The sequence below is a fragment of the Leptonotus elevatus genome, chromosome 10 (genome assembly GCF_054856555.1).
Source record: "Leptonotus elevatus isolate MCC_2025b chromosome 10, RoL_Lele_1.0, whole genome shotgun sequence".
Lineage (NCBI taxonomy): Eukaryota > Metazoa > Chordata > Actinopteri > Syngnathiformes > Syngnathidae > Leptonotus > Leptonotus elevatus.
Genome location: NC_141248.1, coordinates 7,555,518 through 7,580,616, shown reverse-complemented (window position 1 = coordinate 7,580,616; position 25,099 = coordinate 7,555,518). Strand labels below are relative to the sequence as shown.

Here is a 25,099-nt window from a genome sequence, read left to right as displayed (position 1 = left end):
CATCTGCGAACAGATTAATTAAACATTTTTTAATATACACCTGATGTATATATGAATAAATCAATTGAAAAAAGGTCAATACAATCAAGTTTGTTACCCGAAGCATGTGCACTGTCATTCACAACATTTGTGGTAGCTGACACTCCAGTATGCACAGAAATAAAACAAGACTGGGAAATGTTTTGGAAGAAACAAACTTGACTGCACATCAAAGTTTCTAATAGTTTTTCTAACAGGGTCATTTTAAAATTAATTATCAATTCATTTGTGGGATCGCCTAAATGAAGGATTACGTAAGATATTTTCTCTATGAGGAATACATTCAGTTAAAATAGTCAAAAACGTGCAGCAGCAAATCACTAATAAGAGGTGTTGCAAATAGGTCAGGGGTTCAATTGTCCGACTCGATGGCCTGCCTCTGTTTTAGGGTCTCCATCTTTTGCCGGAAGATGTATAAGATTTCTTCTTCCAAAAGTGCACAAATTCATGCTGCATGTGACTGTAAAAGTCTCAGTGATGTATTGCATTGACATATTGACATGGACAGTATCTCCTTTTCAACACGAGGGAATCACATAGAGAGAAACTCACTGCCATACCGCCATCAATCAATCATAATGCATAGCATGTGTTTAGTCTTGTTAACCCTTTCAGTTAGTTTTATTGGGCCGATGAGGCTGCAGGGCTCTCACCGGGATCCTGGAGTGCGTCAGATTGTCTGCGGGCCTATGTTTGGATAAGGCAGCATGTCCATTGTCTCTGATGACCCAGCTGGGCGGAGGTATGCCTGCATAGTCCCGAAATAGAAAGACAGCTGAGAGCTGCCATGCATAGTGAGGGCAGGGCTGGCCGCGCTCGCCGGGCCTATGGACTCAGACCACAATGAGAGACGTGGCTATTGTCTGGAGCCACCGGCTAATGGCTGCAAGACTTCATTCGCTCCTGTGTGTGTCTGTGTGTTTAGAGGGGGTGGGGGGCTGCGAGTGGATGTCAGGGGGCCACAGTCAGTGTGGAAGAATAATTGGGGCTTTAGATTGCGTTTGTGCCACGCGCCAGCCCGTCTCCAATGTGATGACCCGATGGCTGAGGGCTGAGGGCTGAGCACGCAGCAGTATTGCAATGCATCGTGGTCGGAGGGCACAAGGCGTTTACAGAAATACCCACCGCCGACGAATGCTTTGATCCAAACGATGCCGAGCCGACCTTTTTATTGTATAGGCTGTTGTGATATTTGTCACTGCGAGCAAACTTTTATTTATACACACATTTAAAACAGGAACAGGGTGAAATATGATAAATTATGACATCATAGTTTGCTCTTCAAATTTAGTGTGTGTGTGTGTGTGTGTGTGTGGGGGGGGTTATTTATCAGAAAAACAACAAAGATAGTTTTTGCTCCTTTTTTTGTCAAAGGAGAAACATAAAACTTGGAATTACCTTATATCGGCGCCGTCTTACAATAATCGGCGATGTCATTTTTTCAGATTTTTCAGGAAACACAAAAAAATTAACAATTTGCATAATGAGGAGAGGATTTAGGCAAAATAATAATAATTGCCTCCCGAAAAAGAAAAGACTTAGACAATCATTTTAAGATGATGACGATATACTTGTCATTGGACAGCAAAGATACGTATGAGAAATCAAATATAGAAATATACAGTGTACCCTTGCTTAAGTGATTCAGTTACTGCAGCTTTACTGTATCGCAGATCAAAACTGTATCGCGGATTTCCAATTGTGACCAATTTGTGACATTTGTAATCCAGTTTCTGGTTAAAGTAAGCCATTTTGAAATAATAAAAAAAAAGAAAAACTTCATCAGCAGCTTGGTATGTATTCTAAATTTTGCTTGCTAAAAGTTAAAGATGTCAAGTTTAACAAGTGTTTAGAAGGGTGGGTACCATGTGTGTGTTCAACATTTCGGGATTTCACAGAGTCGTGGGGCCCACCCGTCCATGTGGGGCCCAGCAAGTTTAGACCTCTTTTTGAGGGTTAAGACTTGGTTTAAAGGCCGAGATACACCAATACGGCCTAACCCCTGTGGCGTCGGCCCAGAGTCCAGACGGTCGGCACGTTGCGCAGAAAAATGACGTAAATACACACCGTACCGACACTGACTATTACGTAACTTCAGCGCATGCGCGAGAAGTAATTCCCTTCCTTGCCATCAGCGGCGGTAGTCATTATTCTTAAAGTCAACAGGAAACCTCTTTATGGGGGCGGGATCCCTTGTGCTGTTTCAGCACCGCCACCTGGCGGTCGGGAGGGACGAAATAGAAACGTAAACAACTCATACCGGTGTTAACAGCGGCGCCGGGGTAAACGCGGCGGCCGGCAAGTGAAGCGAAAACGGGCGCTGGAACAAGCTTCGTCTCCTTCTCGTTCCCGAACCCATGGATGTACTCCGTTGTGGCGTATCTTGGACCCTGTCGACTTCTGGCTGCTACCGATCGTTGTTTACCCCAAAAAGCTTCGGCCGTGCTGCCCTCCGTGTTTTGGATGCGGTGCCGACCTCCAGCTTCTGAAGGAGCTTTCTCGACACCGCAGGACGGAAGGGCCATGCACCCCGCTGCCCCCACAAAGATCGCGCTGTTGAATGAATGCGCGGTCATTGACAAACAAAACATTTATTTTGAGGGAGTTTTTCCTTTCCAACAACTTGGATTTCCTCTGCCTGACGGAGACCTGGACTGTCGCTGGTGAGTCCACTGCTATGATTCAATTACTACCGCCTGGCTGTGCTAATCGCTCCGAGGACGTCGGGACGAGGTGGAGGAACGGCGACTATTTAAAAATCAAAAAACACATTTAAATGTAAACGATGTCTATTTACCACATCGGTCACAGCTTTGAAGCCACCTTCTTTGAAGTCGGCCAAATTGTCACTGTGCTGTGCTGTGTCATTAACCAACCTCCAAAATACAATAAGGACTTTTTAAATGACTTTGCATATCTTCTTGCCGAAATCATGCTGAAATATATGATCATATTCTCTTTATGGGGGACTTTAATATTCACGTGTGCTGTCCTGAAAAACCAAAAAGTTGCGTACTGTTTATCCGCGTTGTCACGTGCTTTTTTTTCCCGTGCTTTTTTTTCCCGTGCGCTGATTCGCTTGCTAAGAGCCAATCGCAGTGATCAAATGCCCCCGACGCCGATTTAACGTGTTACATTTGCTGGAAACGCCCCCTCTTCCGACGTATTCCAACTCGACCCGACTTCACGACAGTCATTTATACACTGATCAGACGGCGCATGCCGTCGGCCCAACGCTGTTCGACACCCGACGTCGGTTTGGTGTATCTAGGCCTAGAGTTTAGGTTTGAATTGGGTTAGGGTTGAGGTTAGGGTAAGGAATAGGGGTAGGCAATCATTTTTGATGGTTGGGGTTAGGGGAAGGGGCTAGAATGTCAATGAGATGGCCCCACTAAGATTGTAAAACAAACCTGTGTGTGCGTGTGGGTGTGCGTGCGTGTGGTGATGGGGGTTTCTAATGCCTTAATAGAAGTGTAACTCTTCCCCAAAGTGAAATAAAAATGAACAAAAAATCAAAAAACGACAATGGGGGTTGACTTTTGAATGTATCACCAGCACAAAGTGAGGGAATACTGTTTTGTGCAGTCATGGTAGTACTAGTTCACATGCTTCACATTTCTTAAAACTTGAGTCAAAATGGCCACCTCACAATTCAGTGTAGCAGTAAAAACCCTTCTGATAAAGTAATAACAACAAAATTAAAATTATTTTTTCGATTACAAACGGAAAAAAAAATGTCACACAGGTTATATTGTGCTGAAGTTTGGAGAAGTGTACATAAAACAAATATAGGCTCAATTATTAAATTACAGAGAGAGAAAAGCGATTGGAATAATTAATAAGGTTGGCTACAGAGAATCAACTAATTGGTTATTTATAGGGTCTTGTATTTTAAAATTTATGGATATCATGTACTGTATTTGAAAACACCGGAAATGCTTTTTTTGTACAGTAAACAATAGCCTACCTGTTTGTATTCAGAATTTGTTTTAACGAAGAGAATGAAACTAGATAAGATAATTAATGCTTAGTGACGTTGATAAAATGTAAAACATTTACGAATTATAATGTGAGTGTAGTAGTTATTTATTTTGTTTTTGTCTGTCTATCTATCTATCTAGTATTTATTGCACAAATCTTCTAAATCAACGCATTGCAAATCAGTTGAAAACAAGTGGAGTCATCTCCAGCCTGTCACATTTTGCTCGCCATCAAATGTATACAAGATATTTTGAAAGGCAACAGCAGTTGCTTTTGATTTTGCATTTTGGAATTTGACTTGGTGATTAACGACGGCACCTGTGCAGAGGTCCAACATGGAGATGGGGTTGGGCTGCGTCAAGTACGATTAAGCACTGATGAAAACGACTGCGGCCGTAATTCCCAATCTCTCTCCATCTCGCTGCCTAATCCCACAGGCATTCGGCGCATGATGATCTAAAACAACTGTCAGCGACCCGCAGAGCAAGTCTTGATGCCCGAAATCTTGGCCCCTGACTCGCACATCACCAACATGACAGCCGGGCACTTCCCACAATGGACTCGTAGCGCGGCCTTCAGATTGACTCGAGTTGAGTTATTTTATACGAGAAGGTAATTGAAACCTGTGCAAATGTCCAATCTTGAAAACAGGAGCATTGACGGGCCTGAGCGCATTAGTCTAAATGATTTTGAAGAACACTGGGGATGTAAGGAGATCTGTGACCCGGACAAGTCAGCTGTTGTGGAAGGCAGCAGTTTAGTGGTGCAGAGAGATGTGCTGGGTGGGGGGTGACACTAGCGTTGCAAACACTTCACTATGTGTTTGTATATATATATATATATATATATATATAATATATATGTGTGTGTGTGTGTGCGAGTGTTTACAGACTTATTTAAAGCCAGCAGCTCCGGGGACTTTGGGATTCATCTCCTCCTTCTGTGTTATCAGCATGCCAGCTTTACAAACAGCGTAGCGAGTGACATAGTACATAAAGCAGCCTCGGCCACTCCGAAGAGCCCCTTCTCCCAGAATAGCTCTGGCCGGCTCTATCTCACTGATGCCCGACAACGTTTGAGCCATCACGGCGACACCTCATAGTCTGCCACCACAACAGATAACACCATCCACAAAGATGGCCGCCGCCGCCGCCGCTAAGGCCCACTTGAAGACAATATATGAGAATGGTTGGAGACGGCTCGTTAATGTTTCATTTAGCTGCTTATGACTTCATCTTGGTGCTTTTGCAAGTATCCAACGTAGGCCACAGTGACCAGTTGATGTCCCAGTGAGGAATTCTGGACTCTGGCTTTGTCTATTCTGAGAACCTGTGCTCCAACTGTCCCTCCCCCCATACCACGCTGCAACCTTTCCCCTTGCTTTCAAGGTCAGATTTGGCCGAACCAGAATGCGCTTGTGACAAAATGACCTCATAAAAGAAAAGACAGGAATTTAGGCCCAACGTGAATCTTAATTTAAAAAAAAAAAAAAAAAAAGTTACATTGTCATTTAATTGATTCAATTTTGTCACTTTAAACTTTGCAACTTTGTTGTGTAGGCGCCACACCATCATTCCCTCTATTAATAAAAAGTTATGTATTTATAGTAACTTGTTTAATGCCCCACAGCTCCCGAAATAATCCTCTAAGGTTGCATCCTCAGAGGGGCCAAATACAATAGCATACATCCCAGTCAACTTCACACAACACAAACGACCTCTTTTGAATGTTGATACTGATGAAAATACAATCACACTATTCTTACATCGGACTTTTATGCTACTGTTATTTTTGCTCGAGGCCTTAATTTCATAGTTAGTGCATGGAAGCAACCATGTCTAGCCGAGCTGGCAATGACGCAGCTCCAAACAGTCACTTGTGCCAAACGTAAGAAATGAAGCATTCTCCCCAGTGGCCACAGCGCGTGGAGTGCACAAAATAAGTAAGCTACAAAAATAGCCCGCTTGGGTTTAGCGCAATGACAAAAACGTTGCTTTCCTTTTGTGTCAATTGAGACAGGCGCTCAGCACCAATGGGCGCTGGAGGAGGCGGCATAAACTAATGAGGGACAAATGTCCACTGACCGTGACCTTGACAACACACTATAAAGCAGGCCACTTCTCACCCTGCTGTTATTTCCTCGTGCGCGTCTCGCCAAGTCACCCAACAGCTCTTTGCATCCTAGGTGGGTTTCTTTTTCTCTCTCTTTTTTTTTACGCACGGCTTGACGCCTCTCACGCGCCTCATCGACTTTTCTTCAATTTAATTTCCTCTCCTCATCTTCAATGTGTAGTTCTCGTCATTTCAAGTCATTTTGGGACGCAGCTGTGTTTTCATACTTTTTGTTGTTGTGAACCCTCTAAAAAGAAGATTGATCGCATCCTAACATCATTTGTTGTGTTTTGCTCCAAGGAACCACACACGTCGTCTGCCTGACTTAGGCCTGGCTGTCGGGGAGGTGCAACCATGTCCCGTTTTGACATGAAGGAGTTCGGGGAAGCGGCGCCCTTTTTACGCAAATCGGATTTGGAGCAACTCGCCGTGCAAATTGTCGCTTTTGACGGTAGGCCTTCTCACGCAAAATGCAAAGAAATGCTATATGAGATACACTTTTAGCTACTTAAAAATGACAATACAACTGATTCAGTCGATATGGTGAGACAACAACCTAATGTCAGAAAAGTTAAACGTGTACAATCAAATGTTTGCTTGGTTTTCAAATGCACCAGTGGGCCAAAGAGAAATAAAGTATTACAAATGTACTTGTATCTCCGTTTTTATGCAAGAGAATATAAAATGCTGTTATTGATACATTGTAGTAAGAAAAATAAATGTAAAAAAGAAAATCTAAATTCAAGAAAACCATAACGAGAATACTAATATCGAATTATTATAACAAACATGCGGTATTATTAGTGAACTCCAACTAGTAGCCACAAAGATAAGCCGACATTTCTATAAAAATTGTTAGCTCTGAATAAGAAGACCAGTAGAAGGCATTACAGTAATTAAAGATAACCTACAAGCAAATTAAATAGTTTCAATAAAAAAAAAAAGATCTGCCGTTTTATATACTGTAAACATGAATCAATTTTTGTGCATGGTTTCTTTTTTGTACTTTTATTTTAAATGAATCAATATGGTCTCCTCTCTCTCCAGGTAAGAAGCGAGCATGGATCCCCGATGAGAAAGAGGCGTACATTGAGATTGAGATCAAGGAGCACCATGGGGACAATATCACTGTCCAGACTAAAAATGGAAAGGTAAAGCGCAAACATCCAAAATGTCATTTTTGTTTCGTTCCATCACTCCAGCTCAAAATGTCCTCTCGGTGTCTGCACAGACTCTGACTGTGAAGGAGGGCGACATCCAGCAGATGAACCCCCCCAAGTACGACATGATTGAAGACATGGCCATGTTGACGCATCTCAACGAAGCCTCGGTCCTCTTCAACATGCGCAGACGCTACTCGGCCTGGATGATCTATGTAAGTTAGGCTGACCTTCGCTGACCTTTTGTCAACTTTGGTAGAGTTAATCATATTCTTTGTCGGGGTGTCACCTTAAGACCTACTCGGGCCTCTTTTGTGTGACGGTGAACCCGTACAAATGGCTGCCGGTCTACACGGCTCCTGTGGTCGCCGCCTATAAAGGCAAACGACGGTCCGAGGCCCCTCCGCACATTTACTCCATTGCGGATAATGCCTACAATGCCATGTTGCGCAGTAAGAGTCACACGTACACACAAAAGCCCTCGTACAGGTGGTACATGAATGTTAAATTGCAAATATTCAATCCCTTTCAGATCGGGAGAATCAGTCCATGCTTATCACGTAAGTACCTTCTTCCTTCATTTGTTATTTCTATGTACAAACAAGTCACAAAACTGCTAACAGAATTTAGCAGCCATTTTTACAACGGATAAATAAACAACAAACAATATTTTTCTATCAAGGATTTTTCACTTTTTCTTTCTCTTGTAACAAGCTGTGTGGTATTTTGCTCTACTTTATTTCGTTCTCTGCCGTCTTTTCACCTGTTATTTTTCGCACTCCTAGCGGAGAATCCGGTGCTGGCAAAACTGTCAACACGAAACGTGTCATTCAGTATTTTGCCATTGTGGCAGCTCTTGGGGAAACCTCTGCTAAGAAAGCAGTAAGGCAAACATGGCAACTGTACTTTTTTTTTCTTTTCCTCCCTTTTTCCATTCTTTTTGTTTTGATTTTTGGGCTGAATTTTATTTTCCTTTTTGTTTTTGTATTTTTTTTCCCACACCAGGAATCCTTTATTGTATTCCCATACATTTCCATTCCTAAGAATGTCAGAACTGCTTAATCATGCCCCCCCCCCCCATGTGCTTTGCAGCCCCTTTGCAACGCTCTCTTATTGAATTTTGAATGACTTTTTCCCCTCTCATTTTTGTTTTGATCCAAATATTTTCTTGAATTTTTGACTTTTCTATGTTGTTTGATCCTCATTCCCCTGACACACTTCTTCATATAAAACATGGAGGTCTTTGCTTTTTTTACCATTGCTTTTAACAACCAGCTTTTATTGGTCATGACGTCGTTCCCTGCTGTGAAAGTCTCATGAAGTCAAATATGTCAAGATGTCACTCTCACACATTTTGTTGTCTTTTCACCTTGCAGCAAGGTCCTGCCACGAAGACGGGGGTGAGTGACAGGAGCATGGCGTCTTTAAAAAAAAAACGAAACAATGCATCACAGTGTCTGATTGACCACGAATGGGCATCTCTCTCTCAGGGGACTCTGGAGGATCAGATCATCGAGGCCAACCCTGCCATGGAGGCCTTTGGGAATGCCAAAACGTTGAGGAATGACAACTCGTCACGTTTCGTGAGTTTTTTAAAAATGTTTATACCCTGGCTCTGGGCCTTGGGATTTGCGTTCATATTCAGTGTTCTATGTAAAAATACAACTCATTTTCCCCACAGGGAAAGTTCATCCGGATCCATTTTGGCCCCACTGGCAAACTGGCTTCTGCTGACATTGATATATGTGAGTTGGCCTAATCACCTTAAGCAGATTGTGCTATGTTTATCATTTGTATTTGTTTGTTTGAATACCACGAGGCATGAGCCGATTATGTTTGCTTTGAAAAAGTCAAAGCTAATAATAACGGCTAATGCTGGCTGTCAGCAGCAAAGAGCTCTATACTGTATATGATTGGCTGCTTGCAGAGTTGAGTAATCAATCCACCTCTTTGAAGTTAATTGCCTCCAATTAACTTTTTTCCTCCTCCCTGTGAGCAGAGAGGGGATGGTTGAGCAGTTACGCACAGAGGAGGGGGGAAGCGGGGACCAAGACTAAAGAGACAATCTGCAAACATTCTGATCTGTTGTTTGCATTTTCCTAAAAAAAAAAAATGTTACCAACAGGTACTAGTTCACCCCAAGGACAGCATGAGTAACCCACGGGTCAGTTCTAAAAATAGCTTAAAAAAATGATGGGACACCGTTTCTAAGAAAAATTAATACAGAAACAAAATGTTAACAATTTATTCTTTGAACATTAACATCTTTCTTTAATATTTTGTTTAAAAATAAAATAGATTGTGTTCAATGGAAAAAATGCTGTTTCTATTTACCCATGTATATATATATATATATTAAAAAGGTCATTTTACAGCTGTAATTTTAATACCGTGATACGATATTTTTGCTCACAGTCAGAATCTAATATCAGCCCAAGCTTACATATGACTTGCTTTTGATTTTCTGGGATTGGCTCCATCTCCCTGTGAGCCTGAAAAAAAAAGGATGTCTAAACGGATGGTTGGGATTGAAATAGGAGGAACAGTTTCAACCAGATCCAGAGTTCCTTCTGGGTCCAAGAGTACAAAACATCTCATTCATTACCCCCATTTTAGTTGACCGCGCGTCTTGGCGTGCCTCCTTCAACAATAAACATTTACACAGTAACTCAATACCAGAGATCTGTTTTATTATCTCATGGCGTGTCTCTCTTTTGCTCCTCAGATCTTCTGGAGAAATCTCGAGTGATTTTCCAGCAGCCGGGCGAAAGGAGCTACCACATTTACTACCAGATCATGTCGCAGAAGAAACCAGAACTATTAGGTGGAGATTTCATTGTTGTCTTAAGACGTTTCATTATTTTGACATGACATGATGTGTGATTCGAACCTCTTTTGTTGCAGACATGCTGTTGGTGTCCTCCAACCCATACGACTATCACTTCTGCTCTCAGGGGGAGACCACTGTGGAGAACATGGATGATGGACAGGAGCTGATGGCCACCGATGTAAGAGATGACAGAATATCATGATGTTGGGCGCCATCAAATAACCAGATCGCCTCTGCAGCACGCCATGGACATCCTCGGCTTCCTGTCGGACGAGAAGTACGGCTGCTATAAAATAGTGGGCGCCATCATGCACTTCGGCAACATGAAGTTCAAGCAAAAGCAGCGCGAGGAGCAGGCAGAGACGGACGGCACTGAAAGTAGGAAGCCACAATAGCGACCACAATGGCACAAAAACAAGTTTGTGATTTGTTGGGGTTATTTTTTTTCCCGTTAAGGTGTAGACAAGGCCTCGTACCTGATGGGGGTCAGTTCAGCTGACCTCATCAAAGGCCTCCTCCACCCAAGGGTGAAAGTGGGGAATGAATATGTGGTCAAGGGACAGAATGTTGCACAGGTAAGACCACACAAAGCAGTGGACACAAAACCAGGATTATAATAGTTTAGGATTTTTAAGAGTTAAAGAGTTTAGGCTATTTTTTATTTTATTTTTTCAATTCAGTTAGTTTTGATGAGTTTTTAGAGTGGATATGTTTTATTTTTTTTATTTTATTAGCTGATTTTATATGCTTCATTTTCATTTATTTTTTTTATCAGTCTTAGTATTAGTTTTGAGGTTGTTGTTTTTTAGCATGTGGAGCATTTGTCAAGTGCAAGACGGAAATAAAAAAGGTCACAAGTATTGTGTAATAAAGTAAACTGCAAATCCCAAATGAGCCGTTAACCTTCTGTCCAATAATAATAATAATAATAACAAAAATAAATACATTTAAAGAATTTATGTATGGAAAGAATTGACAAAGACTAATGTGAAGGACTGTAGCATGTACTCATTTCCAGAAAATGTAATAACATTTGCACTTAACACAATCAAAAATGCTATAAAACCCAATAATGTCATAAAAAATCTTGACTGATATTATTGGAATTTTTTTTTTTTAACCAATAATGGAATACATTGCTACATTAGTGGGAATTTATTATATTTTCTGGTGGGTCTTATTTATTTATTTCGTTCTCAAAACTGATCATGTAAAACTTGACAGATAATATATGTTTATATGTAGAATATTAAAATATTTTGTGTTTGGGGAATCTAAGACTGTTATATACACTCACACCAAAAATTGGAGTGTAAAAAAAATTATGTTAAATGTTTAGGGTTTTTTATTTTATCACCGTCTGATTTAAATGGAGGTCAGTGTTGGAGTTATTTGACAGCGTTGAATTATTTAGTATTAAACCAATTCTGTAAAGAGTTCATAAAAGTAAACTCCACCCGCTTGTAAAGACCTTCTGGGATATGATATAATATAAACAATATAATAATGTACTAAAATGTTACAATGTTAATCAGGATTTTTAATTACATTATTGGTGAAGTTATTATATTAGTTGGGTTTATTACATTTCTGTTTGAGTTGCCTGCAAGTGCAAATTTTATTTGTTACGTGAACATTTTCGCTATAATCATAGTGGGTTATTGATTTTTTTTTTAAAGGCGTTGTTTTTATTTTGTCAACAAAAATGTTTTTTCAATTGTACTTTTAGTTATGTGATTAGTTTTGGTTAACTATAATAACCTTGCTTGAAACCCGAGCAACTCTGCACACACTACATTCAGGTGTGAAGGAAACCGGAGCTACTGTATATGTGTAAATGACAGCTGCATATACAATATTTGCGCATGTGTTGTAGGTGAACTACGCCGTAGGCGCTCTGGCCAAAGCGACATACGACCGCATGTTCAAATGGATGGTGGGACGGATTAACCGGACCCTCTACACCTCACTGCCCCGCCAGTTCTTCATAGGAGTGCTGGACATCGCTGGCTTCGAGATCTTTGAGGTAAGATGGCTTATTATAGAGCTTGTTTGGAAATGATGTGTTCATGTTTTGAACCCGATGGCGTCTCGTTGCAGCTCAACAGCTTTGAGCAGCTGTGCATCAACTTCACCAATGAGAAACTGCAGCAGTTTTTCAACCACCACATGTTCATCCTGGAGCAGGAGGAGTACAAGCGGGAGGGCATCGAATGGACCTTCATCGATTTCGGCCTGGACCTTCAGGCGTGCATCAATCTCATCGAGAAGGTAGGGAAGATGTTTTTTTTTTTTTAAGCTTCATTAGTCAACTGTTGCTCTCGCGCAGCCTCTTGGCATCATGTCCATCCTTGAAGAGGAGTGCATGTTCCCAAAAGCCACAGACACCAGCTTTAAAGCCAAGATGTTTGATAATCACATCGGCAAGTCTCCAAATTTCCAAAAGCCACGTCCGGACAAGAAGCGCAAGTTTGAAGCCCACTTTGAGCTCGTGCACTATGCTGGAGTGGTGAGTGCTGCCTTCTCACTGACAATGTTATCCTTCTCATTGAGCTGTTGTATGTACGTCAACAATTGCATGTCTGATGCGTTTGACAGGTGCCATATAATATCATCGGCTGGTTGGACAAAAACAAAGACCCACTGAATGAGACGGTGGTGAGTGTTTTCCAGAAGTCGGCAAACAAGCTGCTAGCTTCTCTGTACGAGAACTACGTCGGCTCAGACTCTGGTAGGGAAAAAGTTACACACATCAATTGATAACCCCAGGTGGCTAACTTTCAATCAACTGCAGATGTCAAGACCGGGGTCAGAGAGAAGCGGAAGAAGGCAGCCTCATTCCAGACCGTGTCTCAGTTGCACAAGGTGAGCCCGACACCATTTTTCTTATTCGGGGTATGGCGTGGGCATCAGAGGAGCACTGGGACGGAGGCAGTTAAGACTTGCAGTGATGTTTAGGGCAATGATCACATGAACATCACTTTAAGTCTGTGCTGGCTCCGCCCTCATTTCATCACTGGTGAAGTCTGGTGGCCGCCAAATGGGTTTATGAGAGAGAGAAAAAAAATACAGGTGCATGTCAGTAAACTACATACAGAAGTTTGTTTATTATTGCTTCTTTTGTAATATTCAACATTTCTTAACAAGGGGGTTGTCATTAACTGCAAGCTATAAGCATACAAAAATAACCTGAATTATATTGTGTATGAAATTCACTTTTTGAATTAAATGATTTAATTGGAAGTCCACTAAAAAATATTCTTATTTTCAAAAATGTACCTGATTATATATACTTTTAAAAAAAACTCGATGGTTTTTCTGGGGGGAAAAGACATTTACTCAGACCAACATATTTTTACAGAATTAATTGAACTTTCTGCTTTATTTTATTGGCATAGTCTCAACATGTTCAACACAGCTTAATAGAGCCTGTTCACATAAAATAACCTTGGCTTTTTATTTTTCTTCTTTTAGAAATATACATATTATAGCCTGGACTTGTACCCCAAATCCATGTTTATTATAGTCATTTATATTCGCTTACCATTTATTTACCCACCAAATCCCGAATCCATTAGAATGGGTTACTAATTGTATACTTGCTAAAAAATAATAATAATCATACATCATATAGTATAAAAAAAATTAAAATCTACATCATTTGTTGTCCAAAGCCTCATTCACTTAAAAAACAAAAATATATCAAAATGTACCTGGATGCGGCCGCCAAGATAACCTATTGAAAGATTTCCCTTTTAACTAACTAAAGGAAGTAACAACAAAGGCATTGATACGCTGCCTTAGATGAGCTTTGTTGACTGATTGCGTAACAGTCTGAATTGCAAGATGTCATCATTGAATACAATTTCGCAATTCTGCTTTTTCTCTGCAGGAAAATCTGCACAAGCTGATGACAAACCTGCGCTGCACGCAGCCTCACTTTGTGCGCTGCATCATCCCCAATGAGACCAAGACTCCCGGTAAGTCAGCTCAAATACATGGCGCGCAGGCCGGCCATCTGGGTCCGACTCACCCAGATTTTTTGTGCAGGTATCATGGACCCATTCCTGGTGCTGCACCAGCTTCGCTGCAACGGCGTGCTGGAGGGCATCAGGATCTGCCGAAAGGGCTTTCCGAATCGCATCCTCTACGGAGAGTTCAAGCAGCGGTAGGTCAAAGAGGGCACATGGATCACACATAGTATAATAGATAAGAATACAGGATAATGTTAAACTCATTCACATTAAGTATTTCATTATTACTTCTTCCGTTATATGAACTGCTAATTGTAAGGTACTGTTTGCTTGACATTGTAGCAAAAATGACCCACATATTGATCTGGCATTATGGCTGGAAGTTGGCCTGGGCTGGGAATGCGTAAACGGCAGCAAGCGGCTGAAGTTTAAAGCTGCCCAATGCAGAAAATTGAATTTCGTATGGCTACTGCCACTTGTGGCTGAAAATTTGAACTGCACATTCCCATCTCATGTACACAATGTCACATCCGCAACGGGCGGGGAAATTCCAACCAGAATCCAGTTTGAAAACTTTTGTCCAGAGGCTTGCAGTAGTACCCAGCTAAGGTCTTAATTTGCTCATTAGAAGATATTTGAATCATAAATAGTCACCTAAAAAGGTTATTGTAAATATATTTTTAGGCAACTTTAAGTGCCTGATCACTATTATTATAATTGACTAAAACTAACGAAAAAACTAAAATTGAAGAAAAAAAAATCCTCAACGAAATACAATAAAACAAAAATGAACTGAAACCATGTCTTACATTTATAACACTAACTGCATACTTAGCTTACGGGGTTTCAACTTGAATATTTATTTTGCTATTTCTTTACATCAGTACAGAAAAGGAAGGTCAAACAGTCGTATGAGAATTGTAGTTTACTTAATTACACAATAATTAGTGACTTTTTTTTTTTTTTTAAATCTTACGCTCGACAATAAATTAAACGAAAAATAAGTGTTTGTTTGTTTTAAAAAGAGGAAAAAAAGCTAACAACCGTGCTCTAAAATCTAATAAACTAAGTGGAAAGGTCAAAACAAAATAAAAACAAACTATAATGAAAAATCCTAAACTATTATAACCCTGGATCCGATACATACGAGAGTTGCCCTTGAACAACGGCAAGTGGTTTTCCGGTTCATATGATGTCATCATTTTTTTGTGCCGTTCACCTAGCTACCGCATCCTGAACCCACAAGCCATCCCAGATGACAAGTTTGTGGATAGCAGGAAAGGCGCAGAGAAGCTGCTGGCCTCCTTGGAAATCGACCATAACCAATATCGATTTGGACACACTAAGGTACATCACCGCCTCGGAGGGTGTGATGTTATTGTCAAGTTGTTTATTTATTTATTATGATTATTATGATTCTGTGGGCAACAGGTATTCTTCAAGGCAGGCCTGCTGGGTCAACTGGAGGAAATGAGGGACGAGCGTTTGGCCAAAATCCTGACGCTGCTGCAGGCGGTGGCTCGAGGCACGCTGATGAGGATGCATCGGAGGCTTATGAATCAAAGGAGGTCAACTATTTCCTTGTCCAAGACCTTCAATAGCAACTTGATCATCTTGTGTTCACTCCCTTGCAGTTGTATGAGCGTGTGCGAGGCGTGCGCGTATCCTTTTACGGTTGCCAGGCGCGCGTGTGGCCCTTCTGTTAATACCGTCGTCCACGCGCGCCCGCAGGTCTGCGGCCATTCTCTCCATTAGCTGCCCGTAAAGCAAACAATGCTGACGGTGCCCTCGGAGCCACATGGCGACATGTGTCAAGTGGCAGCTGCTCGGGGCCTCCCTAAAAATACAACCGGCGGCCCCCTTCTTGGATGCCCGATGGCCCCTTTTGTCCACGGCGCCTGTGCTTTCAAGTGAGCGCATTGATGGGATGCGTGGCGGGTGACGGAGGATTAAAGCCTGCCGCCGGGCGGAAGGTTTGGGTTGCTATAAAAACACAGACGCTCACCTTTGAGGGGCACCCAGCGTGGAGTTATGGCAAAAATGCGATCGGCTGCCCCGCCCTCATTCAGTCACCCGGGGGCGTGCGCGCACCCACTAAAATTCACCCTCTAAACACTGACGGCAAGTCCTTGAGCGCTGCTGGGTTGTGGCTCCATATTTAGGCCTGTGGGAAGCCATCCTGCAGAGACTAAATCAATCCGCTAACCCAGTTGGGTCAGTCAAACATCAAACATCAAAAGCGGCGTTGGGCGTATCGGTTCACACCATCACATCCCCCTCGTGTGTCATTAGAGCGACTAAGCATCAAGGGCAAGTCACTAAATAAAGAAATGCGCAACTCTAGAATTACATGTTCGAAGCTTCTTCCTTTGACTAGTCGATGGCAGCCATAAGCGTGACATCACTTGTCACATTTCAATGCAACAAAGTCTCTAACTAGTAAAATACATTTCTTGACTATCAATTTTAGCTCCATGGTCCAAATATTGCTTTAATATTACTACTGTACACGTGTTGAATGGGTATGACATGTAAAGCAACCGTATATTTTAGTTAATGATGAACTTCAGCGGTTGATCAAAGTGGTTGTAGAGTTAGAAAATGAAATGTAATCATTAAATTGCATTTTTTTTTCTCAATCGAAAATAATTCTATAGATGTAAAAATAATTTTAAAACTATTTTCAGAAAACAAAGGTAAAAATCAGCTCTGAGTTTGCCTGTTTGAACTATTTATCGATTAACGGAACTATTTCAAATAATTGATTTTTGTTGTGTTTATTTATCACGGTCATAAATTATAGGAACAATTCACACAAACATAAAGCAAAACATTGAATAAAAGCAACGAAAGAAAGTAAAAACAGCAGTCAATTCAATCATTGGTAATAATTGATCTGCTTATACATAGTGTTCAAAAAGAGTAGGAAGAAGTATAAACCTATCTGTTCCTACCCCTTTAATCTTTATTCCGTCATCAATAAATACAAATGCCATCATGTGTTATTTTCATATACTGTCTCTTAGCATAATATATTATATAAAATGTACAAATTATTAGTACAGAAAGTACAATTCCATATCCAGTAATCATATTTATTAGGGATGTTCAAAACCACTTTTTTCAGACCGATACCAGCATGAGTGCTCAACTCTTGAGTCGTCACCAAGTACAGATACCACTAGTACTTTTGATACTTGGAATCCCCCCGACGCTTGTATTCGGGATCTTGTTCTTTCGGTCACGACCCACAGCTCGTGACCATCGGTGAACGTAGGAACGTAGATCGACCGGTAAATCGAGAGCTTTGCCTTTCGGCTCAGCTCCTTCTTCACCACAACGGACCGATATAGAGTCCGCATCGGTGACAAAGGGCAACCTTGGTACTCGCCCGTCCCTAATATTTATAAATATGTTGTGCAAGTCCATATCCCACTGAGGGGGCAAACAAGGGAACAACAAACATGTCCAAAACTTCCTTGCGACAAGAAAAAACATGAAAACATTTGGCGAACATTTAACGAATGTTGCGGCCTTGAAAAAGCCCTGATGAGAAATCAACATCCAGTACCTTCGCAATCGTTCGTGAGTTCGCCGCATCTACGGCCGTCGACCAAATCGCTTTGGTGCAAAAATTGGCATTTGCACAATTTGGTTCAGGACAATACACAATCCAACTGTATAGTAAATGGGCTTGTACAAAATGACAACAAGAGTCTTTTCCTGGTTGCAGGGAGGCCCTGATGATTATCCAGTGGAACATCCGAGCCTTCAACACAGTGAAGAACTGGCCTTGGATGAAGCTCTTCTTCAAGATTAAGCCCCTCCTGAAGAGCGCCGCCACGGAGAAGGAGCTGGCCAATCTGAAGGTGGAGATGGTGCAGCTCAAGGAGGCCTTGGACAAATCCGACATCAAGCGCAAAGAGGTGGAAGAGCGGCAGGTCAGCCTGATCCAAGAGAAGAATGACCTCTCGTTGCAGCTGCAGGCGGTGGGTGTTTATTCCCAACCTATTGACACATTCCGCTTTTAGACCGGGAATGTCATGGAGCGCGCATTTCTTCCTCACCAACAGGAGCAAGACAATCTTGCAGATGCCGAGGACCGCTGCGACCTGCTCATCAAAACCAAAATCCAGTTGGAAGCCAAAGTCAAAGAGCTGCTGGAGAGGCTGGAGGATGAGGAGGAGACGAGCTCTAATCTGCTGGCCAAGAAGCGAAAGCTGGAGGACGAATGTTCCGAGTTGAAGAGAGACATAGATGACTTGGAGCTGACCTTGGCTAAAGTGGAGAAGGAGAAACACGCCCTTGAGAACAAGGTGACTCTCATGTTAACGCAACACAGAAACTATTAATCTACCTGTATGTCCTGTACCGCTTGCGGTCATTAGCGACATGAAAAACTCCACTGAGATTCAAACATAATAAGGGAAAATAAATGCTGTGGTGGTAGTTTCGCTCAAAAACAGGCCCTTCTGGTTTCTGTTACAGGTGAAGAACCTGGTTGAGGAAATGTCAGTTTTGGATGAAACCATAATGAAGCTGACCAAAGAGAAGAAGGCTCTCCAAGAGGCGCACCAGCAGACTCTGGATGACCTTCAGGTGGAAGAAGACAAGGTCAACACTCTGACCAAAGCCAAATCCAAGCTGGAGCAACAAGTAGATGATGTAAGTCATGTACAACAAGCACACATTTAGAACACATATTAACTGTAAAGGTACCGACTTTTCATGGCACTCGTGATCAAAACACTAAATAATAGAAAGATACTGTAGATAAATACAGTATGAGAAGAGGTTTTCCTGCTATTGTGTATAGTGTAAGTTGAGGTCACACTAAAACACTACCAAACTTATCTTACAGTACATTGTATAATCTTTTAATAAAGACACTAAGTAAAAGATTTTTGACTGACCTTCATGAATGCATTACATTACATACAGTCTTGACAGTAAATATATATATATTTTTAAGAAGCCTTATATTTGGTGACGGTCCTAATCCTTGAACTAGCTGGAGGGCTCCCTGGAACAAGAGAAGAAGCTACGTCTGGATCTGGAACGGAACAAACGTAAACTGGAAGGAGATCTTAAACTTTCTTTAGAATCTGTTATGGATCTTGAGAATGACAAACAGCAGATGGAAGAGCGGCTCAAAAAGTAAGTCTGACTGAAATATTCACAAAAAGACTTCTTGCTTCAAAAGGTATCCAAATACCGTGTTTTACAATGATTTCGTTGTCTCCCAGAAAAGATTTTGAAATGAATGAGATGAGTTCAAAATTAGAAGATGAGCAGTTGTTGGTCAGCCAGCTCCAGAAGAAAATCAAGGAGTTGCTGGTGAGAAACGGCCTCACTCAGAGCAATGCAGACATTTTTCGTGATGTAAAAAAAGCCAAAAAATAAGGCCATTTGGTCCAGGCCCGCACAGAAGAACTGGAGGAGGAGCTGGAGGCCGACAGGGCTTGCAGGGCCAAAGTGGAGAAGCAGCGTGGAGACGTGGCCCGCGAGCTGGAGGAGCTGAGCGAGCGCCTGGAGGACGCCGGCGGGGCCACGTCGGTCCAGATCGAGATCAACAAAAAGAGAGAAGCCGATTTCCTGAAGCTGCGGCGGGACCTGGAGGAAGCCATGCTGCACCACGAGGCCACCACGGCTACCTTAAGGAAGAAGCAAGCCGACACGGTGGCCGAGCAGAGTGAGCAGATCGACAGCCTGCAACGGGTCAAGCAGAAGCTGGAGAAAGAAAGGAGCGAGGCCAAGATGGAGGCCGACGACCTGGCCTCCACTGTGGAGCAACTCTCCAAAGGCAAGGTAGGTAGAAACGGAGCGCACAGACGATCCCGTCTCGATAGGAACGGCATTGACCGACTCTGACCTGCAGGCTACTGCAGAGAAGACGTGTCGTCTCTATGAAGACCAACTGTACGAGGCGAAAGCCAAAGTGGAGGAGCTTCAGAGACAGCTGAATGACAGCACCTCCCACAAGGCCCGTGCTCAGGCTGAGAGTGGTAAGGAACAATACAGGCGCATCTCGAGGTAGCTTCAAGGAGATTCCAAGGGTACGAAAGATAACAGACCTCTGCCAAGGCCTAATGCACTACAATGTACTCCTGCATGTGCCTGGAGTCACGCGAGACGTAATCAGTCCCGCTAACAAAGAAACTAGGATGAAAACAAAATCCATGGGAGAAGTTCTCAGACCCCTTAAGCTCCCTTTACATAAGAACCCTGAGAAGATTTGGAAAATCCCTTTGGAAAACTATTATCTCTCACCTACTCACATTTCAAAACAAGTTATAGATCTTGATTTTTTTCAGACTGACTGACTCAAAAATTGTCATAAGGCCAAGACTGTCGAGACTTCCTTCTGACTGTCAGCTTTTAAGACTGTGAAAACCGTAACACATGTATCTGGACCTACGCAGCCGAGCTGGGCAGGAAACTGGAAGAGCGTGATTCCACCGTCTCCCAGCTCCAACGTGCCAAGACCTCCTTTGGTCAAAATGTTGAGGATCTCAAGAAGCAGCTGGACGAAGAGTCTCAGGTCAGTTGTTGATCAGCACATCCACAATGCGTCAGAGTCCACTGTGATTCCTCGTGAACATTGCAACTGCTCCCTCCAGGCTAAGAACGCCTTGGCGCACGCCCTTCAGTCATCTCGCCACGACTGCGACCTCCTAAGAGAGCAGTATGACGAGGACCAGGAGGCCAAGGCTGAGATGCAGAGAGCATTGTCCAAGGCCAATACTGAGGTGGCGCAGTGGAGGACCAAGTATGAAACTGACGCCATCCAGAGGACGGAAGAACTGGAGGAAGCCAAGTGAGTGACAGACTGGGAAATGAGTACACTTGAATTTCACAGCTGAATCACTGCTTTGCTATCAGGAAGAAGCTGGTGACACGTCTGCAGGAGGCTGAGGAGACGATGGAGGCCTCCAATGCCAAGTCCTCGTCTCTGGAGAAGACCAAGCATCGACTCCAGACAGAGATCGAAGACCTGATGATCGACTTGGAGCGCTCCAACGCTGCGGCTGCCGCCCTGGACAAGAAGCAGCGAAATTTTGACAAGGTACTGACCGAACAGACAGACATGTAACGCAGCTCTACTTTGTCTAAAAACAAAGTTCCTCGTTTCTGGACCAGGTGCTGACTGAGTGGAAACAAAAGTATGAGGAGTGCCAGACTGAGCTGGAGGCTTCTCAGAAAGAGTCCCGTAGCCTGAGCACAGAGCTCTTCAAACTGAAGAACTCCTACGAGGAGACCTTGGATCATCTCGACACCATCAAGCGAGAGAACAAGAACCTGCAGGGTAAGCGGGGCTGCGACAGTGACGCTCGGGTTCCTCAGAAGGTCATCTGGAAGGTCAAGCTCATTCCTTCTCTGTCAATTAGAGGAGATCTCCGACCTGGCCGATCAAATCAGCCAGGGAGTGAAGACCATCCACGAGCTGGAGAAGATCAAGAAAGGTCTGGACATGGAGAAAAGTGAGATTCAAGCCGCGCTGGAAGAAGCGGAGGTAAATATGTGTTACCTGCGTCAAAAAGGCTACAGGATTATATCACAATTCTAAACTTGTGTTTTAGGGCGCACTTGAGCATGAAGAAAGCAAAACCTTGAGGATCCAACTGGAGCTTAACCAGATCAAGGCTGACGTTGACAAGAAGTTGGCAGAAAAGGATGAAGAACTCGACAACCTCCGGCAAGTCCTACTCCGTTTTGACAAATAACCTTCCTTGTCACCGAGGCAGAGTGATTGAGAAAATCGTGTACATGCCTTGAATAATGATTTTCTTTTCTGCCGCCATATGTTGAATGTGTGAAGTGTCAGTTAAGAAAAATATCTTGTGTGGGGTAAATTGCAGTCAGGTCAGCAGTAGTCATTCATTTTTCTGACACTCCTATTTTTTATAAACATTCTCAAATGGTCTAACGTGCTCTTCATCTCCTCCCTTTTATCTTTTCAGCCGTAACCACCAGAGAGCACTGGAGTCTATGCAGGCCACCTTGGATGCTGAGGCCAGGTCTCGCAGCGAGGCGGTGCGCCTGAGGAAAAAGATGGAGGGAGACCTGAATGAGATGGAGGTGCAGCTGAACCACGCCAACAGGCAGGCCGCCGAGTCACAGAAACTCTTGAGAACCGTGCAGGTTCAGCTTAAGGTAATAATTGACACGCGTCGCCAAGTGTTATTTATTGTCGACGCTTCAGAGAGTCACAGTGTCTTTCTTGCAAATGACCGTGGGCCCAGGATAACGGTGTTGGGGGGACTCCTGTCACATGACTTGGCTAGAGTCAGACTTAAATCACCAATTTGAGGATTTGGCACTTGCTTTGCTAAAACTTAACCTTGAATTAACTTTGACATGGTATTCAACACTCAACTCGACTTCGACTTGAAGCTACAGGACTTGACAAGACTTGTCTGTTTACAGTGACATTGTTTTTTTTTGTAAAGTGCTAGCTAACCTACCAACCTGGCAGTACGCTATGATGCTAGCTGCAAGTATCATGGAGGGACATTCAAACATTAGTGAATGTATTACTGAGCGCAGAGTGGCTAAAGTGAAAATCTGTTGTGACTGAGCAAAATTGTTAGACGAGTATGACTTGGTTACCCAAGTGATGACTTGGCTTGACTTGCTTCAAACTTCATGCGAGACTTACGTATGACTTCCATTATGTGACTTACTCCCACTTCTGCCAGGACATCCAAATGGAGCTGGACGACACCGTTCACAAGAACGAGGAGCTGAAGGAGCAGGTGGCCATGACGGAGCGGCGCAACAACTTGCTAGCTGCCGAGGTGGAGGAGCTCAGGGCTCTTCTGGAGCAGAATGACCGCGCCCGGAAGCTGGCTGAGAATGAGCTGCTTGAAGCCAGCGAGAGAGTCAACCTGCTGCACTCGCAGGTAACAGGCACATGTGCTGATTTCACAATCCCTTTTGACTTGAATTGAATGATGACGTCCTAAAGTGATTCAAAATATGGAAACATTTATATATTTGAAAAATGGTTGTCCCATATTTACTCAAATGGATTATAGACTTAGTAATTTGTGTGAAATCAAGGACAATTGTGATCATGGTGAGAATCTTAAAACGACCTGTTGGTCTTTGAAGGGTCATAGGGGAATTTCCAAACAGCATAAGAATGATCATAGGCCTACATACTAAACATCACGTTGTTTGACAGTCAAATGTCATTTGGAACATTTCAGGTTTTGTTAAGACACATTTTCTTTAGACAATAAAATAATGTCTTTTTTTTTTTTTTGCGTTTTAGCATTTAAAATATTTCAGTCAAATAGCTTCTACTGCACATAGCGATGCATTAGCCATTACAGGCACATTTTAAAATATTTTAGTAATTACCAATGCTGTAACTGTAGGGCAAGTGGTGCTAGTCTAATAAATTGGTTAAGCACTGTGTATATTTTTCCTTTTTGAAACAATGGCGTCTTTTTTGGTTCCAGAACACAGGGCTGATCAATCAAAAGAAGAAGCTGGAGAGCGATCTCTCCATGTTGTCAGGTGAGGTGGATGATGCCGTGCAAGAGTGCCGCAATGCGGAGGAGAAGGCCAAGAAGGCCATCACTGATGTAAGCCGAGCACAATGTACAAGCGGATTGAAAAGCTGGACGTCGAGCTCCTTTTAACAGTCATGCTGCATGCGTATTTATTTGTAGGCAGCCATGATGGCGGAGGAGCTGAAGAAGGAGCAAGACACCAGCGCCCATCTGGAGAGGATGAAGAAGAACATGGATCAGACCATCAAAGATCTTCAGATGCGGCTGGACGAGGCTGAGCAGATCGCTCTCAAGGGCGGCAAGAAGCAGGTCCAGAAGCTGGAGGCCAGGGTGAGTACTCCAATGTGCTGCCAAATGACATTTAGTGCAACACACTGCATTTCATAATTGTAACTTTTGAGGCATAGCTTTCCATAATGTTTTGGTTGACTCCTTAGGTGAAAGAACTTGAAAGTGAGCTGGAGATGGAGCAAAAGAGGAACCAGGATCAACTGAAGACAGTGCGCAAATACGAGAGGAGAGTCAAAGAGCTAAGCTATCAGGTAAACGTCGGTGTCGGGTGGAAATGTTTACACTACGAGTACGGTATCAAGTATTGACTGTCTTCTGAACATTTTTTTGGGGGGAAGGCTGAGGAGGACAAGAAGAGCCTCGTCCGCCTGCAGGACCTCATTGACAAACTGCAGATGAAAATGAAGAGTTACAAGAGAGTGGCTGAGGAAGCGGTGAGTTGATGACATGCTCTTTTAACTATTTACATCTTAAGTAACAGCTTTTAATCTGTATTTAAAAGCATTTACAGTTGGAGTTGACTTAACTTGTGTTGGCAGAGATTTGTGTGCAGCAGAACAGCTAAATGCTGCTTCGCCGTGTTTGCTTTGCATTCCGGGTTCCACTAATTGACTTGAGTCTGCAAAGCTCAGAGCCCTGCTAGGAATGCGTTATTGAACGGTCCTGTGTTTGTGCTGTGTTCAGGAGGAGCAGGCCAACACCAACTTGTCCAAGTACAGGAAGGTGCAGCACGAGCTGGACGACGCAGAAGAGAGGGCTGACATCGCCGAAACACAAGTCAACAAGCTGCGTGTCCGCACACGTGACCAAGGTGGAAAGGTTGGTAGATCACTTCAGAACATGATGCAGACAACTCATTCCGAGAAGTAATCTCGGGGAAAGTCACATGGATTGATGTTGTGGTAGTCATGGCAACCATGTATGCACAATCATGTCTCAACTTTTCTGTTTCAGCTTCCTGAGTGATGACTAGGCCGCATGCAGACGTCACACGGGCAAGCAGCTGCAACAGCTCGAAAAAGCCGTGCACTAGCAACCAAATAAAGATTTGATTAAAACAAACTTCTAAAAGTGTCAGTGTGAATATATATATACAAATAAATGCCTAAAGAATCATTTGTTTCCATCTTTATTGGACAAATATTAAGGAAAATGGAGGTCAAAACCAACATTGAAGTTTTTTTTTTTTTT

The 25,099-nt window shown here is 42.8% G+C and overlaps 1 protein-coding gene across 1 annotated transcript; it reads left to right on the top strand.

The window, feature by feature from the left end:
* Positions 1-6,110: 6,110 nt before the first annotated feature.
* On the top strand, positions 6,111-25,024 carry myh7ba (myosin, heavy chain 7B, cardiac muscle, beta a). The gene is made up of 44 exons (XM_086088001.1): positions 6,111-6,205; positions 6,433-6,583; positions 7,180-7,283; positions 7,364-7,507; positions 7,588-7,744; positions 7,825-7,852; positions 8,078-8,174; positions 8,669-8,692; positions 8,783-8,875; positions 8,974-9,037; positions 10,018-10,116; positions 10,197-10,300; positions 10,362-10,500; positions 10,579-10,697; positions 11,999-12,148; positions 12,223-12,393; positions 12,452-12,631; positions 12,721-12,853; positions 12,917-12,987; positions 14,015-14,102; positions 14,173-14,290; positions 15,320-15,443; positions 15,528-15,664; positions 17,830-18,085; positions 18,170-18,412; positions 18,585-18,761; positions 19,108-19,253; positions 19,343-19,433; positions 19,515-19,904; positions 19,975-20,101; positions 20,519-20,637; positions 20,717-20,913; positions 20,979-21,162; positions 21,237-21,402; positions 21,485-21,609; positions 21,677-21,792; positions 22,058-22,250; positions 22,796-22,999; positions 23,564-23,689; positions 23,777-23,947; positions 24,055-24,159; positions 24,247-24,342; positions 24,593-24,727; positions 24,863-25,024. Exons 2-44 carry the CDS (start codon positions 6,487-6,489, stop codon positions 24,872-24,874), a joined length of 5,820 nt encoding a protein of 1,939 aa, XP_085944127.1. The 5' UTR covers positions 6,111-6,205; positions 6,433-6,486; the 3' UTR covers positions 24,875-25,024.
* The last annotated feature ends 75 nt before the right edge of the window (positions 25,025-25,099 follow it).